General features: G+C 34.6%; 3 protein-coding genes across 4 annotated transcripts; 2 read left to right on the plus strand and 1 right to left on the minus strand.

The window, feature by feature from the left end:
- Positions 1 to 956: 956 nt before the first annotated feature.
- LOC110610049 (protein ECERIFERUM 2) lies at positions 957 to 4,476 on the plus strand. Of its 2 annotated transcripts, XM_043951658.1 has the most exons (3): positions 957 to 1,229; positions 1,308 to 1,537; positions 3,456 to 4,476. In XM_043951658.1, the coding sequence occupies exons 1-3, from the start codon at positions 1,094 to 1,096 to the stop codon at positions 4,317 to 4,319; spliced, it is 1,230 nt and encodes a 409-aa protein (XP_043807593.1). In that variant the 5' UTR covers positions 957 to 1,093; the 3' UTR covers positions 4,320 to 4,476. The 2 variants fall into 2 exon arrangements, with proteins under 2 accessions (XP_043807593.1, XP_021605609.1); XM_021749917.2 differs by having other exon boundaries at positions 959 to 1,537.
- A 1,978-nt stretch (positions 4,477 to 6,454) lies between these two features.
- On the plus strand, positions 6,455 to 11,977 carry LOC110609351. Its single transcript, XM_021748869.2, has 6 exons — positions 6,455 to 6,823; positions 6,929 to 7,121; positions 7,221 to 7,307; positions 8,097 to 8,480; positions 10,620 to 10,773; positions 10,920 to 11,977. Exons 1-6 carry the CDS (start codon positions 6,753 to 6,755, stop codon positions 11,819 to 11,821), a joined length of 1,791 nt encoding a protein of 596 aa, XP_021604561.1. The 5' UTR covers positions 6,455 to 6,752; the 3' UTR covers positions 11,822 to 11,977.
- A 1,961-nt stretch (positions 11,978 to 13,938) lies between these two features.
- On the minus strand, positions 13,939 to 17,847 carry LOC110608600 (protein NETWORKED 2A). The gene is made up of 2 exons (XM_021747869.2): positions 17,437 to 17,847; positions 13,939 to 16,903 (listed from the first exon to the last, which is right to left on the minus strand). The coding sequence occupies exons 1-2, from the start codon at positions 17,528 to 17,530 to the stop codon at positions 14,205 to 14,207; spliced, it is 2,793 nt and encodes a 930-aa protein (XP_021603561.1). The 5' UTR covers positions 17,531 to 17,847; the 3' UTR covers positions 13,939 to 14,204.
- Positions 17,848 to 18,880: the final 1,033 nt, after the last annotated feature.

The following is an 18,880-nucleotide window of genomic DNA, read 5'->3' on the forward strand; positions in this document are numbered from 1 at the left end:
CTCTCTTCCCCTTACAGATTGAGTTAGGGTCCATGATAGTGAAGTTCGATCTAGAGATCGGAGCACCTTAAGAAAAGTTTGTCCACAGCAATGGATTGGATTTGAAAATGTCAGCCGACCTGGATCATCTTCGAGCCTAGAACTTGCTATCTTGAAGCCAACTCTGTGGCGGGACTCGAGAATGGGCAGCAGCTCCGATCTTTTTGCAGTCCTTCTTATACGCACTTTGAAGAAAATTAAATGGCCGTTTGACATGAATAAGGAGAACTGACACCACCGTACGTACAAATTTAAATGACAGAGAGACATTCTTGTAGTAGAAAAGCCGTTAGACGTTATTAAAGAGAAAAAGAAAAAGAATAAAGGGGAAGGAACATCCTTCCTCAAATCAAGCTTATCCAATTATTGAAAACTTCATAATTGATACTTTAATGTTAGTTAGTATATATATTTATTGATTCCTACTATTTCGCTATTTTTATTATCACTTTCTAATTAAAATTTGTTTTATTTAAAACCATTTATCACTGAGAATTTGTTTTATTTTTTTAATTTCACCGTTATGTACATACTAAATATAATAATTATTTTTTACAAATTTTCTTATCATTTTCTTTTATATCTCTCTCTTAGTTAATACACTTTTTAGTGATAGATTGTACTGTTTATGTATTTTTTTTTACAGATTTTACCGTTTAAATTGTTGCGTATCAAATGGAAAAACTCTTCTCCAATGAACTGGAGTTGATTGAATTTTAATTTTTATTTGAGTTAAATCAAATACTATATTAAATTATCGTTACCCTCTAATAATTATGATATAACCACATGAATTTTTTTAATCAAAAAAAGAAAGAAGGAAAGGTACCGAGTCAATTTTTTTAAGCATGGAATTTAATCTAAAGCATTTAATTAGCGACATCTGTCAACAAGCCATACTACTCTAAATATAGCGCCCATTTTGCAAGTGGGGTTTCAAACTGAAGGATTAGCCAAGTCCTCTGTTCATCTTCTCCGAGCTCTCTCCTTCACGCAAATTTTATTTTTTTCTCGCATAAATTCCATCTTCTCTTCAAGTTTCATCCTGAGCACCATGTCATCACCTACTGTCGGCACTCCAGTATCTGGCATCAGAATATCATCCGTGGTCCCTGGGAAGGTGACCGGCGACGACGTGGATTATCCATTGGCAAATATGAGCTTGGCCTTGAAGCTTCACTACATTAGAGGTGTGTACTTCTTCTCAGCTCAAGCAGTTGAAGGTCTCACTATCTCTGACTTGAAGAAGCCAATGTTTCCGTGGCTAGCTTTCTTCTACACCTCCTCAGGGAGGATTCGGAGATCTGAAACAGGCAGACCTTTCATCAAGTGTAACGATAGCGGTGTACGGATTGTCGAAGCATTCTGTGACAAAACCATAGAAGAGTTGCTGGAAGTGGAAAGGAATGAGGATCGTCATTTTTCTGTGGATAGCTTCCTTGCTCATGATCAAGTTCTTGGTCCTGACTTAGGATTCTCTCCCCTCATCTATATTCAGGTAATCAATATTCCGTTTTGCCTTTTCTAGTTGATAGAGTTAAAATATACTAAACAAACTATTGATTTTAAAAATAGAATTACTTAAATGTTAATTTTAATATTAAACATAATTTTCCCTAAGTTTTATAGAATTATACATAATGTTTATTTTTATAAAAATTAAATTTAAACAATAAGCTGGCTTTTATTTTAAACATGAGAATTGATAGAAGAAAATAATTTAATTGAATTTTCAAAAATTTTTTTAAGTGAAATTGGAGACAGGCGCCCTCGTCTATGAGAAGTATCCCAATTGAAAAAAATAAAATAAAAAACTTTTAAAAGCCAGGCAATTAATTCTGGAAGGTTCCTATCAAGCTAGTTGGATGAGCATAATTTCGTTCACTTTATTTTTCACATATTTTAAAAAAAAATTTAATTTTATTAAATATAAAATTTCTATTAACTTTTCGATTATATTTATTTTTAATATAAAATAAAAATGATAAATTTTATTAAAAAATTAAACAAAATATATATTTGTATTTAAAAATGTGTGTATTTAGCATAATTAATAATTAAAAAAGTTAGTATTTATATGAATACATATTCTCCTTAATTTTATTATAATAAAAGATTATTTAAATTATCATTTAGAAATAATAAACGAAAATAAAAATAAATAAATATAGAGCAGATAATATTTTAAAATAGCTAAAAATAAAAAAATAAATAAAATGAGAAAATAATTTTTTTGAACATGAAATTCAATTTCTGCTTTCTTAGTAGATTTATTAGCTTTTTACGTGGCAGTAATTTTTTCTTTTCAACTAATTTTATACAAATTAATTAAAACAATAAAAAGAGAATTGCTTTTGAGAACTTGACCTTATGATTTTTTTCTCTCATATATATATATATATATTAAGCACTTAAAATCGCTAAATTATGAAATTAATCGAACTTGAAATACATAAAAAAGAATACAACATTTTCTAATATCACAATTCATATGTGAGGATTAAGAATTTGTTTAATGTTCAGATGCATAAATTAAATATTTAATATCTTAAATTATTAATTAATACCATTTATGGGAGTTCAGTGCACGATCCTTTTCATTATAAATACATAAAACAAACTTTTCAACTTTTTCTTTGGGATATGAAGAGGGGATTCCTCCTTCTGGATCATTAATATACGGCCACAATATGAAGTGTGAACCATAAATCCCTGTAAATGAAAAGGGTCGCGCAAATCTCTTTGAATAAACCAAAAAAAAAAAAAAAGAAAAATCAGCTGTTACTAATTTTTTAACATTTTAATAATAAATTTAAATTATTAATTACATTTTTTAGAAAATACTTCAATAGCTTTTTAGGGGACGTGTTTTTGAGATTTTTTAAAATTAAGATAAATAAGATATTAGAAAGTAATATATTAAAATCATTTTAATTTGTTTAAAAAATAATAATTTTATAAGTTTAGTATGTTTAAAAGTTAAAAGTTTTAGTTAAAAAAAAACAATTAAAAGTTTTGAAACTTTTAACATTTTCAAAGAAAATTTACTCTTCAATAAGTAAATCATGTAAATTAGAGATGGGCATGATTCTCGCACGGTTAGGTTCAATTTCGATAATTTAAATTAAAATAAATTAAACAAACTAATTTAACCTTTATATAAATTATTTAAATAATATAATAATTCAAAATTTCTCCGACCTTTATCTAAAACTTAAATTTATAAAGTGAAAAGTGTAACTTTAAAATTTTAATTGAACCGATAAAGTTAAAATCAGCCTAATGTCTTGTGGATCCAATCTTATTTAACAATTTTCTATTAGGATCAATTTCAACAAAAAAAATATTTTTCATGAATTATTCGTTTAGCATATTAATTTTTCTAATTAGTATTTATTTGGTAATTTGATGGTCAGTTTACTCGGTTCAAGTGTGGAGGCATGTCCGTGGGCCTTAGCTGGGCTCATGTTCTTGGCGATCCATTTTCAGCTTCAACATTCATCAACATGTGGGGCCAATACATGAAAGGCCATGTCCCACTGCCTTCCAAGTCTCTGCACATGCCACCCCACAAGGAACCCGAATACCCACTTTCAACCGCCATCAGGGAACCATTTTCCCTCAAACGGGTTGACCCAGTTGGAGACTACTGGCTAACAACCAATAACTGTAAAATGGAAACTCACTGTTTCCTTTTCACCGCAAAACAGCTAGACAACATAGTATCAAACATTTTCGATCTAGTCCGGCCGGTAAAGATCTCCCACTTTGAAATAATCTCTGCAATGATATGGAAATCTTTATCCAAGGTCAGGGGAGATTCAGGGCCAAAAATTGTGACAATTTGTACAAGAAACTCTTGCACCAATGAATCCGATGGAAACGAAGTACCAAGCAACAAAATGGTGTTTAGCATTGTTAGAACAGATTTCCACCCTGCGAAAGGCGATTTACATGAATTGGCAGCATTGATTGCAGATAAACAAGAAGAGGAAAACAGTCTGATTGAAGAAGCAGTTGACAGCGGCAATGGAGATTACATAGCATATGGAACAAATTTGACATTTGTTAGCTTGGAAGAAGCAGATATTTATGGGCTAGAATTGAAAGAACATAAGCCTGTTTTTGCATATTATACCATCAAAGGTGTTGGTGATGAAGGAGCTGTTCTTGTGCTTCCTGGGAAAAGTAATGGCAGTAGGGCAGTGACTGTGATTCTGCCGGAGAGTCGACTTGCTGATTTAAAGAATGAGCTCAGGAAGGAATGGGGTATCGTCTAAGAAAACGAAGTCATATGCCCAAAATCCTTCGCCAAAATTCTCGTATGTAATGGCCTTTGCTGCAATTATAGGGTGATAAAAAGATTGAGCTGTGAATGATTTGTGATGGGATAAGTGATGATATTATGATATCGAATAAATTGGTTTATTAACTCAACTTGAGAGGCACTACATTATGAATTTCCAAGAAACTGCAATAAGTTATATATAACTTTTTCGCAGAAGCATAGTTATGCAGTCTAATGGAACCTTCTTCCTGTTTATAATGAAAAAATGAAAAATGAGGATCAGTTTGTCACTTTTATTTTTTAGTTTTATCATCCAAAGGTGTTTGCATTAAAAGGCCCTTAGATCAAGAGAAAAAAATACAAGCCTATTAAGAAAAATCAAACCCAAAGTAGACCATAAACTAAATCCACAAAACACAAAACTCAACCTAGATCGACAAAATCAAAACAACGGTGCTGATTGAAACATGAAAAATCAATTCTCGACCAATCGCAGCCACTAAACAATAAGTTAGCCCTTCCATTACGGCCATAGTTGGAGGAAACCATCGAAAGAGAAAAGAAAGAAGCATGCATGTCCAAAAACCAAGTCACAATACAAGCACAAAAATATACAAGAAACAAATACCGACAACAAAAAAGCAAAGTAACCACCATCCAATCCAGAACGTTTGACCATCCGTTGTCTGCCAACGGTCTGCAAGACATAATAAAGAAACCTGAATCCCCACCAAGACGATCACCACACAACAGAGGTGATGCGACAGAGTTTTCAAGAGTATAATTTGTTAGACGTAGCGATGCAGTTTTAAGGTGCCATTATTGATAATTGAAATTTTTCTATGAAAGATAAGGAATCTTTCTATGAAAATAAAACCTGAACATTAAAACCTTAACATAATACCAGAACAATAAAACTAGAATCTTAGACGAAACATAATAAAACCATATCAAACAAGACAAAATAAAATAATAAAGAAACAAAATTATACAATACCAAACAGAAAAATAGAGGCTGGAGCCGCTTTTCCGACTAACAAAACCCACAAACACTCGCTTCTCTCTCTATGGATCAGTTTGTTGCTAAGCTAAGCTTAATGAAAGATTAGGTGAAGGGGGACAAGAAGGAAGTCATCCACGCATCCTTTGGTGGAGTTGGGCAGTTGGGTCCAAGTCCGAAGTGTGGAACATAATGACTTAGGTGTTGAATGATATAGCAATTGTGGAAAAATAAGGCAAGTAAATGTCATTTTCAACCAATAGATGGGGTTTGCGTCTCTATCCTATCGTATGCACACCAAATTAATTTCCTTTTATTGTTCACTAGTTATATATCAATTCAACTTTTAACCTAATATTATTAGTTGTTTTTAAACTGGAAGCTATCGAGAAATTAATATGAGTTGTGAAGGATAATAATTATTTAGACAGAATCAAGTTTAAAAGAGAAAAAAATTTTTGAATTTTTAGATTTTCTTTCACTTGACAATAAATAAAAGAGAGGACAAAAAATATAATCTTTTAAATTTAATTCATCAACTATAAAATATTTCTTGTTAATTTAATATTTTTATTTAAATTGAGTGATTCAGAAATTTTTTTTTTAATTTTCTTAAAATATTTTCTTTTACAGCAAATGGAAGGGAGAAAATAAGAGAGAAATAGAAATTACATTTCTCAATCTCTTATAATTAACTCAATGTATCTCTCTTCAAATTGGTGCTAAATGAAGATAATTGAAAAGAAGTTAAATAGCGGAGAAATTTATAATTTAATCATTGTAATATATAAAAATTTGTTATTTAGTTTATTAAAATTAATTTTAACCTTAATAAGGAAATTGGGACACTTCAATATTTTTTATATTAAGATTACTTATATACCTTTTCATTTATATAAAAAAAAGTAGCCATTAAATAATTCTATTAAAAGTCAAATTTTATTTGTTATCAATTATAAAAATTATTTAAACAATAAAAAATAATTTACTTTCTATTTTCTCATTTTCCATTTTTCCACTCTAATTTGTTTTATTTTCCATATCTGATTAAGAATTTAAGCAAAGAATCACCATAAGTAACTTCTACTTGGATCCCGCCGAGGGCATTTTCGTCACTGACAAAGTACCATCACATCCTCTTCCAGCCCCAAACGCCTCTCTCCGTAATTTGGCTTTTTTAACCACTTTTCTCTCATCCGCTCACCGTTTCTTTCTCCGCCCCATAACATCAGCGTGAGGCGCGTGCCATCCACGCTCTCCACAGGTCGTTTCTCCCCCTATTCTCCACTTCTCTCCCTCCCCGAGTTTTCTTTCTCTCGCTTTCTTTCTGTAAAACCATTGCTAGGGTTTTGGCTAATTAGGGCTGAACAAGTAATTATTGCTTCCGACTTCTACTGAATATGCAATTCGACTGTAACCAATACAATGACTGAGAAATCTAAGAAACAAAAGAAGGCAATAATTAGCGAAGAAGACATCTCGACTCTCCTGCAAAGGTAACTTCTATGCTCTTGTTCCTTTTCATGGAGATTTATTGGTCTTATTTTTTACATTTACTAAATGGTTGGATTTTGGGCATTTGGGGGTGGGCGGGGGCGCAGGCATTCAGCGAATACAGTGCTGGCATTGCTTCAAGAAGTGGCCCAATTTGGAGGAGTGAAGATCGATTGGAATGCGCTCGTTAAGAAGACGACGACGGGGATTTCAAATGCGAGAGAGTACCAGATGCTATGGAGGCATTTAGCCTATCGTCACGCCTTGCTTGAAAAATTGGAAGATAGAGCTCAGCCTCTGGTTTTTTTGCCACTTCCCTCAAATTCGTCAGCTTCTTAAGCATCCAATTACCTTCTCTCCCTCCACCTTTTGAAGTTATTGCTACTTTATGCCCTGCAGGATGATGACAGTGATTTAGAGTATGAATTAGAAGCATTTCCGGATGTTAGTAGTGAAGCATCAATTGAGGCTGCTGCTTGTGTCAAGGTATTACAAAGAAATTTGGCTCTGGCGAATCATTTGGTACCGTAATTGAAAATCTGAAAAGGAAAAAAAAAGTTTCCTTCTGGGATGAAAACATGATACATTTTTACTTGGCAAATTGTGCTGCAGAACTTGATAACTCCTGGTGGAAAACCTTAAAGGTTTTTTTTTTTTTTCCCCTACTGGGTTGTTTCCCAGGAAACTTGGCTGTAAAGCTTCTCTTTTGCCCATAAAAAGATAGAAGATTTTAAAATCTCATTCATTTTAATTGTAGAATATATGTTTGGCAAAGTTCGGATTTATCAAGATTTTCCTTTAGAAGCCTGTGCCTGTGACACAAATGATTCGGACATGGCTAGGCAAATATAGGCTTGAACAAATAGCTCTGTTGTATGAATGGACTAAACCGTGTTTTGCTCAAAATTCTCCTACCAAAATAGGAACTTTTATTGGACTTGTAGAAGTTATGAACCTTGTGATGCACTGATATAATGGCCTTTAGTCGTTTCCTCTCTCTCTTCAGGGAGTATTATTGTAAGATATTGACAGTGATAAAAGATTGGGGTTCTGTCACATTTTTGTTCCTATGGGAATGCCAATAGGGCAGAATGATCATGATGTAATCTCTGTCAGCTTGCTGGATCATATATAAGTGGAGATGGCATGTTAGTCTCCATGACTAAAGGGAGGCTAAATTTGTTTTTTAAACTACTTAAAAGAATTGTTCCATATTAGTTCCTATGATATTGTAGATTCTGTGAGCTTATTTAATGTGAATGGTTGTCTGGTTAGGTGCTGATTGCTTCTGGTTTACCAAGCGACTCTGTCCACCCAAATAGCACAACAGTTGAGGCTCCCTTAACTATAAATATACCTAATGTGCAAGCAGTCAGAGCTACATCAGAAAATTCACAATCTGCTGCATTGAGAGGGATGAATATTACAGTTCCAGTTTCTGTTCAGAAACAGCCTCTGCCTGCAGTAACATCCACCGAAGGATTGGATGCAAATGGATCTGCAAGTGGCACTCTACCTGCACGAAGAAAAAGAAAACCATGGTTAGAATCAGAGGACATGGAACTGATTGCTGCTGTACAGAAATATGGTGAGGGAAATTGGGCAAATATCTTACGAAGTGAATTCAAGTGGGATAGAACAGCTTCACAGCTATCTCAGGTTGTTTCCTCATACAGACTTTTTTTTACTATAGTTTCATAGGTTGGAGACAAACATGTAGGATTCAATGAATCATTTGCTGCTTGTTTAAGAACTCTTTTTGGTTTCTACAATCAACTCTACACCTTTTATATTGTAATAGCAATTTCTGTCATTGGGGATTTATATAATCTCATGGGCTTGCTTTGCCCTGGATATGCATTGAAGGTTCTTGGAAATCATTCAGATATGTGATTTGCATATGCTCGCTAGTGAGGACTTTCAGTGCTTAAAGGCACACTTGGAATGCTGCACATGGAACCATACAGAGTTGGCTTTCTTCTGGGGCCTGCATGGTTTTGGATGGAGAGATTTTCTAAATAGATTTAAAGTTAGATGTTCAGAATAGAGAAGCATTTAAAACAAATTTTGTGTTACTAATTCAAGGAAATACATGATAAGGATTTGATAATCTGCAATGAACTGGATATAACCCCAATGGGAAACTAGGAGACTCATTTAAGGCAGGGAGACGTGGTAATTCAAATTTATTAGTGTATTGATAAAAGGGAATTAAAAAACAGGCACTGTATGGAATATCCAAGATGTGAGAAACAACATTGTGTACAACTATAGGGAGGTTTGCAATAGCTAGAGGGCATAGCACAGAAGTGTTCATGAACATAGTAACTCAAGTTCATTTTTTAGAAATGCGAAATCATGTAGAATATATTTTATTTTAAATTTTGCTAATGGATTATGATAATTGTCCCTTCGTTTGTTGCACTCTTTTAGAGGGTTTATATTTACAAATTGTAATGTGCAAGTGGATGCCTAATTGTAAATTGCACATTTTCCAATATTCTCGTTTTTTTCTTCTGAAAAGGAAGGTACGAAAATACAATTTGAGTTGATACTCAGATTGGTGAAATAGTAATTTAATTTGGTGCGACCATGGAACCTTGGTGATGTCCATTTGTTTGTACGTTTATTATTTTTTCTGTAAGATGATAATCCCCAACCATTTACCACCTTATCTAAGGCCTGGGAAAGTACTTTAACTTTGAGATACATTAGCTGGTGGAAGATTTGAAGATCCAGAAGAGGTCTTAAATAAAAAGGCTATCTAAAAAGAGTAAAGTTATTTAGTAATCAATGATTCTATGTTTAGCATTGCATTTGATAGAGGATGAAGAGCATAAAATTTATTACATTGGCTTAGGGAGGTCAATGATATTTATAAAACATTTGAGAAAAAATAATGCTGCATTGGAGATTGTTATCCATTCTGCATCTACATCAGGGTTGGTATATTCAGCCATGGCTTTACTGCATTGTTAAGACTTCAAGAGTAGAATCAGTTCTTGCATCATCTATGCACCATCTGCAACAGTATTAAAGTTGAAGTTCTGTCATTTTGTTTCCTAGCCATTTTATGTAATTGATTGAAATTCTTTTATTAATTGATTTTCTTTTGGGGAATAATCTGTTTATAAGCTGATGCAACATTGGAGAATCACACTTTACAAACCTTCTGTGTCATAATACTACTTCTGTGTTCTTTTTTCACATTTCATAAGCTGCTGAGATTGGCATTGTATATTTTCTACATGTTGTGTAAACCTCTAATAAGTTATAGGCATAGAATAAAATTTGATGTTAGGACCGTAACAACATGATATGTTACTTATTCATTAATTGAATTGTATATATAAGTTGCCTTGGTGGATCTGTTTGGGTTTATTACATCACATAATAGATCCTGCCATGTAAAGCATATTCGTTAATTGAATTTGTATAAATAAGTTGCCTTGGTAGATCTGTTTGGATTTATTACATCAGAAAATAAATCCTGCCATGTAAAACAATCCGTTGTCATCTAGTCCGGTTAGGATGTCTGGGTTTACCCAGTTTTCCCGGGTTCAAATCCCGGCAACGGAATTTCTCTAATTTTTACATGTCACTTTTGTCTTTTTTGGTAAATTCACTGAATCTTATAATACGATTGATGTTAATAAATTTCAATCTGAGTTTTCTTCACTGTTTAGTGAAAACTCTATAGTTTTTGGGGCTGGCAAGATTTCCTGTTGTGCAGTTCTGCTCCTTTTAGCTAGTTTTTCTTTTTTTGTTCTCCTAATAGTCATAGTTTGTCCCGATCAGAGGTGGGCCATCATTCGTAAGAAGCGACTTGGCAACTGGAATATGGGAGGTAACACAAACGGTGTGCAATTAACTGAGGCACAGAGAGCAGCACGACATGCAATGAATTTAGCCCTTGATCTGCCAGTTAAGAATACATTTGCAAATAACTCTGGTAATTGTCTTCTCTGTCTCAGTGAAGAGCAATCTGTCTTGTGATCTAAAAAGCAAGTAAAACTTATGAATTGGCATAACCGTTACGAAATCTCTATCGGCTTTTGCTTATTTGAGTCTTGGTAATTACTGTGTTTCTTGGTACAGGTGAAACTTCGTCTTCCCAACTCCAGTCTCAACGCCCCTTTGCAACGAAATCATCTTCAGTGGGACCTTTGGGTTCTACTGTTAACTCTCAAGTAGCTGTGCACAAACCAGTGAAGCTTGATTTTAGTTCAAATCCAGTACGAGCTGCTGCTGTTGCTGCTGGGGCCCGTATTGCTACTCAATCAGGTGCTGCTTCATTGCTCAAGGCTGCTCAGGCAAAGAGTACTGTTCATGTCATACCTGCAGCTGGTTCTTCAAAATCATCCATGCCTGTTGGTGCATCCAGCCACTCTGATGCTCATCCTAACGTTCACTTCAATGACCTGGCAGCTGCACCATTTTCCACCCATCCAGTTGTCTCATCCAATGGGCCACAGCTTGCTTTGGAGAAAGCTTCCTCGCCAACCACTCTTCCTACTCCAATTTCTGGTGCGACTGTGAACATGTTATCTGAACTGGCTGATGCTGAACTTCAGTCAAAGCAAGATGCTGAAACTACTGGAGAGATGAAAATTTTGTCAGAGGATGTGACAAAAGAGCAAGTCGAAGAACAAGGAGGCTTGGTCTCTGGAAATGTTTCAAGTGAGCAAGTTCAAGTAGGAAAAGCAGCCTTGCTAAAACCAGAAGCAGAATTTAAAACTCAATTGGATGTTGTCCAGAGTTCTAATGCTTCACTGAAAGTGAAAATGGGCGAAAAGGACATGATGGATGGTGATAAGAGCACATGTTTAACGGTTGGAAAAGATGAAAATCAATCTGCAGTTAAGGAGAATGGTGACAATCAAAGCACAAGGGTTAAACAAGCGGATCTGCCAAGCATGGCAACTGATGAATGCATTGAAAACTTTGAAGCTGTAAGCAAAGCAAAATGTTGCAATGTGATCACAGCGGAAGAAGGTTAGAGAATCTTTGTAAAGTAGCAGGAAATTTATTTCTTTTTTCCTTTTTCAGGCTAATCTTGAATTTGCGTTTAATTAACTTGAGAAATTAGCTAGTGTACATTAGTTACAGAATTTTGTGGAAAGTAAATGACTAAATACATATTTTTGTTATGGTGCTCCAGTTTGCCTGAAGTGAGAATGCGCCAATTATTCATTCATAAAATATATTCTATACTTTGAAGTTAGCTTTCTATATTTTGTATTTTCGTCTGTTAAGTCTCTTTATTCTTCAAAATATTTTTAAAGTCACCACATTTTGGTTTTTATTTATTTTTTTAATTTCCACGTTCTATCCAAACTTATTTTCTGTCACAATTTCCTTTGAGAAACAAAGTGTAAATTGTGAAGGCCAGAGGAATAGAGAGGGACCTCTCGATCTCTATAATGGCCACCGTAGCCAATTAGTTATAGATGTAAAAGAATTAAACTCGGCACCCACCCCAATCGCACTGTGAAGATCGTCAACTCTAAGGCTGCCCCACTTTATAAGTCCTGCTACCTCCGCGTCTCTTTCTCCTCGTCCTATTCCTGCACTCGTATTGCAGAGTGACTTGTTGGCGATGGCACTATAACTTGATCATCTTCACCGCCTGTGATGAACATGTTGACCTTATGCCACCAAGCATGACTCTTATTTTACATAATGCAAAGATTTATAGGCGTATAGGAGGCTTGCAATAGATAAACATGCAAGGAAGGTGTTTGATAGTTTATTTGAAAGAGATTTTCTGTGGAGTAAAGGTTTTGTAATTCCGGTTCTTAATAAAAAAGCATGCCAAATATATATTTTTTTCCTGGAATTTGATTATTCACAGTTTTGCAAATTCAGGTCCTTCAGTAACAAATTTCACCTTTATGTAATATTTCTATTCTATTTTCAAGAAAACATTAAATAATAGTCAATGGGGATGCACTCGAGTAGCACATAATCCCGAGTATTTCTGAGGAAATTGCCTTTTGATGGTGTTTGGAATTAAAAAAAACAACGGGTGGTGTTCTGAAAAGTAGTTGATGATGAGTTATAATTACAAGCAAAGAAGTGACTTGACATGACTGTTCGACGTGATTGATGATCACGACTAGAGTGGACAAAAAGAGTAAAGAAAAGAACAATAAAAGAGGCATCCTGTTAGTGAGAAGATATGACCAATGGGTAGTTGTGAATATTAGTCGCATGTAGGAAGAGACAAGATCTTAGTTGCTACTAATAACCACAACCCAGATCTACGTGGAAATTCTGCCTCTTGCATTGCATGTGCAGGATCTCTTCACTTTTGTCTTTTTTATTTTTTGAGGTAATCTCTTCACTTTTGTCATGGCATACAAATCGTGAATTAAAATCACTGACAGTGCATATATTCAGGGCATAATTAAGCATAATTCCTTTCATTCTCTTTTTAAGATTATCCCTGTATAGATCTCATTCACACTGATTTCACATTAGTTAATATTCGAGGTTGGTCAATTTTCTTTTATATTTGGTGTTAAAAATTATTTATTAAATTATAATATCACACAGTTGAATGTAAAATTGGGAAACAAACAAATATACATTAAATAATTCTTTTTTAATAAAAAATACTTATAATTCAAAGAAATTCATAGTGCTATTTTGATTTTATTTTTTAATTTTAATCTTAATTTATTTGTGATTTTTATTTTTTTTAATAAACTAATGTTAAATTTGAGTTGAATGTTTTAGATTTATTTCATAATTGTTTATATTCTTATAAAAAAGACTTTGTTTTTTTGCTTATGATCAGCTAGTTTAACGTAAATGGAATGAAAGACAGTAAAGCCGTATGGAAGTAAGAGGAGAGAATTTTCTTTTTCTCCTGCTAAGGGTGAAAGGAAAGAACGGTCAGGTGATTCATGTGCGTGTAGTGAAATTTGGGCATAGAAAATGTTTGATTTAATTCCTTAGAGAGATCTTGGCAGTTGGAAAATCCATGATTTCTAGTAAAAAAGCAGAGTAAGAAGAATGAGGAGGGTATTATGGTGATGTCTCCTTTCACTGGGAGCATTTTTAACGAAGAGCTATTTCAATATAGAAACAGATTTGCAAGACTTAAAAATAGTTTTCCCATAAAAAAGAACTATTCATTTTAAGACGAAATCAAATAACTTATTAAACTCTTTTCAGAATCTCAATTTACAGCTGCATGGGTGAATTCATAATTATAGACAAACTATTTAGGGAGTGAAAAGAACTTGCGAAGAGAGGATCCAGTACTTACAACCTGATAAAAGCGATTGAAGGCTTTCATCAAATTCTAACTTGTGTTTCTAAAGCTATTAGGAATCACTCCATTCTTCAATACCTTCTAGAGATTTGAAAGAGAGTCTATTGTGGGGGTTCCTCCAGAGGCATATTACCATTGCCTAGTTCATCAAATTCTGGAAATGCACATGAGAAGATTGATGCTGACTTCTGTCTCTTGTGCTTCTTTAACTTAGAACCAAATAAGAAAGACCGCAGGGGGATCCTTGAACGGAACGATCTTGGTTTATCTTCTGAAAATCCCAATTCTTCATCCATTTTTAATACAGTCTTCTCAACTTCATCCTTGAGATTGCTCACACGGTCCACACCTGCCTCCAGCTCTCCTGCAACCTTCTTGTTTTCTTGTTTCATGTTGAGAAGCTCACCTTGAAATTTGGCAGCCTGATATCTGCTTAGTTCAGTATCTTCTGATTTTGAAGTTTCACTGGTAACTCTTGTTAACTCTTCTTGAATACTGCACAAAGATGCATATCTACCATGAAGTTCTTCTTTGAGTACTGCATTGGTCTCCAACCATAATGTTAATTCTGTGTGTATCTGTCTCAGGTGTTTGTATATTGGCCGAGCCTCTGAGATAAGAGTTTTGCTTGTTGCATCTTGATTTCTGTTCAATGACAGCTTTGCTAGCTCCGTTTTTAAGTCTTGAACTGAAGTATGGAACTTTTGTATCTGATGAAATGAGGAGCTAAATCTCAACCAGAACTCTAAGTTTTCCTCCAGCAGTGCATCAATGTCTGAACGGATTTTTTCTTCAATAGCTGAACCAACGTGGATGGTTTCAACGCTTCGCATCTTGATCCCATCATTCGCGGTCTCCTTCGTATCAGACTTGTTATCGAGTGCGGCTAGTTCACGCATTCTTCGTCTGGATTCTATTTGATGTTCATGTGCAGACTCAATAATTGGCTGCTGAGGAGAAGCGAAGTTTGAGTGACTAGAATCCTGGACACTCGGTGCCATTATCGTGCTCTCTGGAGAAGCTGCATGAACAGAATACTTATCTTTTGTTGTATTAATGTCGTTATTTTCATCTTCATTTTTGGGATGAGGGCTCAATTTCCGTAAAGATTGAATCTCTTCATCCCTCACTGAAATAGCACTCTTCAATTCTCTTATCTGCAATGCCAATTCAAAGAACCCATCTCGATTTTTCTTCTCGACATCACCAAGCCTCTTTCTTACGTCCTTATAATTCCGAAGGACCAGTATGTAATCTTCCAGTAAAAGCTTTTCTCTGTCTTCTAACCCACTTGCAAAATGACGCCTCCACTTTGGTAGATCTTCTTCCTCATCATTCTCGAGTTGTTCCGCCAGATTATCAAGATTAGTGTCTGTATGTGACAAATCTTTCTTCCCATCAGGCTTCTCTTCTTTCTTCTCTTCCTTCTCTCCATTTTCTTTACTCTCTCCATCTATTTCGGCATCTGGGGCAGCTACCTCTTTTTTGATCATGCCTCCATTCTCCACCCCCTCATCTGGCTTTACAGTCTGTAACTTCACTGACAAATGATCAATGTGACAACTTGCCTCAGTGAACTGTGATTGAAGGCTCATGTTTTTCTCTTTGACATTTTGGTCAAGGTTTTTCACTCTCTGCATTTCCTCTTCCAACTCCTTTAGCCTGTTGCTCATGTCTTCAGAATTTTCTTTGAGAATTTCCTTCTCATCTTCCAGGGTCTTAATGTGATCCTGAAACCCATCTGCTTCTGACCTTAATACATTCATGAGAGCATTTTGAGAAGAAACTGCAGTCTCTATGCTGACAACCTTCTCCACAAGCTCATCGATCTTCGCTGCTAGTTGCATCACTGTGAGGGATGAATTGGAATCTGTTTCCAGTTCTTTCTTAATCTTCTGCCGCAATAGTTCTGTGTTGAGTTGATCTGTGTCTTCTGATTCAGCCTCTTCTTCAACAGTTGCCACCTCCAGATCTGGTACATTGGAATGAAATTCTCCTTGGAGGTGTGAGAATGTCTTGATCATTTCCTTAATCCTTCGGCTCTCTACTGTAGCCTCTTGAGTTGATTGGTCTTGTTTCTCTTGCAACTTAACCAAGTTCTCCTGACATGATTTTAGAGCTGTAGCTGCCATCAAAGTCCGAGCTTCGTTATCCTCAATAACATTGACAATACCAAACTCATCTTGTAACCTGCTAAGTTTAGCCTGCATATCAGTTATCTGCTTATCAATTTTGCTACGTTTCGCATAACTGCGTTCATATATGCTTTGTACAAACTCTCTTTCAGTCTGCAGAGCCAAAATTACTTTCTGAATCTTTTCAATTTCCGCAATTGCCTCTTCCTGCCTCAGGCCTGAACTTGGAGGTGCAGGAGATTTAACAGGGCTAGGAGTTCCGTTCAGCTGCTCCCTTTCCCTTTTTGCCAATATCATGGATCGAGTCCTGAATTCTCTCTTGGGCATGGTGGGGACTTTAGGAATATTTCTTTTAAAAGTATTGGATGGCATCCCAGGATCATCAGAAGAAGTGGACCTGGGGATGTTCGCTTGATCATCATCATAATCATCCATATCATAGTGAACTTGCTCTGGGAAGACAGCTGCAATGGTGCGATTGGCACTTTGCATCTCTCTTGATAGATGATCATATCTCTCTGCCAATGCTCGATATGCCCGGTAGGAATCTTCCACATGTTCTATAAGTTCTGGCCTCTTCCTATAGTACATATCGACTCTTTGGGAAAAAGTGTCCCCATTGTTTTCGATGATTTTGAGCATGCTGGTCACCTTTTCCTCCATGTCTGCAATTTTTTCAAATGCACATCAAATGCCTATTGAAGAGATTTTTTCATATGTGCCCATTATATTTTTAATAATCATTATACTGTGCAAGCATATGCACATCAATTTCAAACTACTTGGTTCTTTTTCTTCCTCTCCACCCACTCATTTCTGGTTCCTTGCTATGTTAATCTTTTGTTGGTTATGAAGAAATTTCAAGAATTATCAAATCATTGCACACATGTTCTCTATGTTTCAACAAACATTGTTAGCATAAATCTTTTTTTTAATAAAGATAATTTTTGTTAGCATAAATCTATCTAACATATTTTGTTGATAAAGTAATAACGAAAAGGAAGAAAACAATCTTCTAATACAAGAGGATTCCTTTGCCAGCCATATTTTAATTATAGATCTAAAGATGCAGAGCGAATTGCTATTAAAAAAAGAAACAAAAGGAAGATAAAGACTTCTCCAAGCACAAGCTACAAAATAAACAAATGAATGAATCACAAGAGAAGAACCCACATTGGGCAAATGAGAAAGAATGTACCTTGGAGGTTTTGTTCCAGCCATTTTGACTGCTTTGTCCTTATGTGGCTTGCGCACCACCATGAATATGCATTAGTGGCTGCTCTCTGCAGCATATCTCAGTTTCAATCTCTTAAAAGGTGAAGAAATACATTCAACGCGTTAAAGAAAAAGAATCGGTGATGATCAAGATTAAAAGTAAAAAAAATAATAATAATAATAACCCAGGAGAAGAAAAGAAGAGAAAGTTATCTTCTGTTGTATAGAAAACACAAAATATTTTGTACAGATGATTGAAATGAAGCAGACATGGAGGGGAGGATATTTAGGCCCGGATTACTTGAGCACCCTTTAAAAAACCCAATCGATTGCCAGCTTGGTAAAATGCTAACCTAAAATTACAATGAAGGGATCAGATTTTCTTAATTCCCATTGTCTCATTATTTTTTTTTTATATAATTTTTTTGGGATTTTTGGTGCAATCTTCACTCCTTTAAATCGTTTTCCTTGTGAGAGTAACAACTCAGACTTGGCTATGGTCCTTTACGTTCTTAGGAAGATATACTATTTTATGGTTTGGATAGAGGAGATCGTCAACCTAACACTTTCCATCCTTTTAGATTTATTTTTAAATTCATGTACAAAGCCATATTCATAAATAGTCATATCTTATCTACAATAAAATGCATTGCATCCCTTAAATCTTACCTTAAAAAATGAAAATGAAATATTATTTACCATTAGTAACTGTAATTTAGTTTTTATTCCTACTGTTAAAATATTTTAATAATATTATCTTTTTATTTGGCATGATTGATTACAAAAAAAAATAAATTCTAATAAAATGATATATGATTTTTTTTAATTAATAATAAATTAAAAAAAAGACATGAATCGTTCATTTTAAATAAAAAAATCTATAGATAATAATTGAATTTTATGAAATTTTTTATTCTAAATAAAGGGTAACTTTTTATTGATTGGAGTTTTATATTATTATTTTATTATAACGTTAAACAAATTAAAATTCACTTAGTCTCAGTAGCGAAAGGGGTTGAGGGGTGCCATGGCACTACAGCTTGTAGAAAAAAAAAAAAAAAACATACAAATTGTATGGAAAAAATTATTTATATTTATAAATACATGTGAGGAAGAAAAAAAAATACATAATTGCTCTATTTCATGCTCAGAAGAAGAAAAAAACATGTTGAAATTCATGTGATGTTTTGACTTATACTGCAGTGATAATCGCTGAATTTCTCCATCTCATTACGAAACCGGACCGATAGCAGCGGCCCACAATCAGGAGGCTCCTAAGCCCCCGAATAAGCCAGACTCAACCCGTTCATCCTTCTGATTGGACTCCTATTTAAGTCATTCAATCAGACCGGTCCGATCCATTTCAGCCTTAAAGGCAGCCCTCTTTTAGGTTTCAGTTCTTTTTCCTCAAATCCGGTCACAAAAAG

This window comes from Manihot esculenta, chromosome 2, assembly GCF_001659605.2.
Source record: "Manihot esculenta cultivar AM560-2 chromosome 2, M.esculenta_v8, whole genome shotgun sequence".
NCBI classification, from domain to species: Eukaryota; Viridiplantae; Streptophyta; class Magnoliopsida; order Malpighiales; family Euphorbiaceae; genus Manihot; species Manihot esculenta.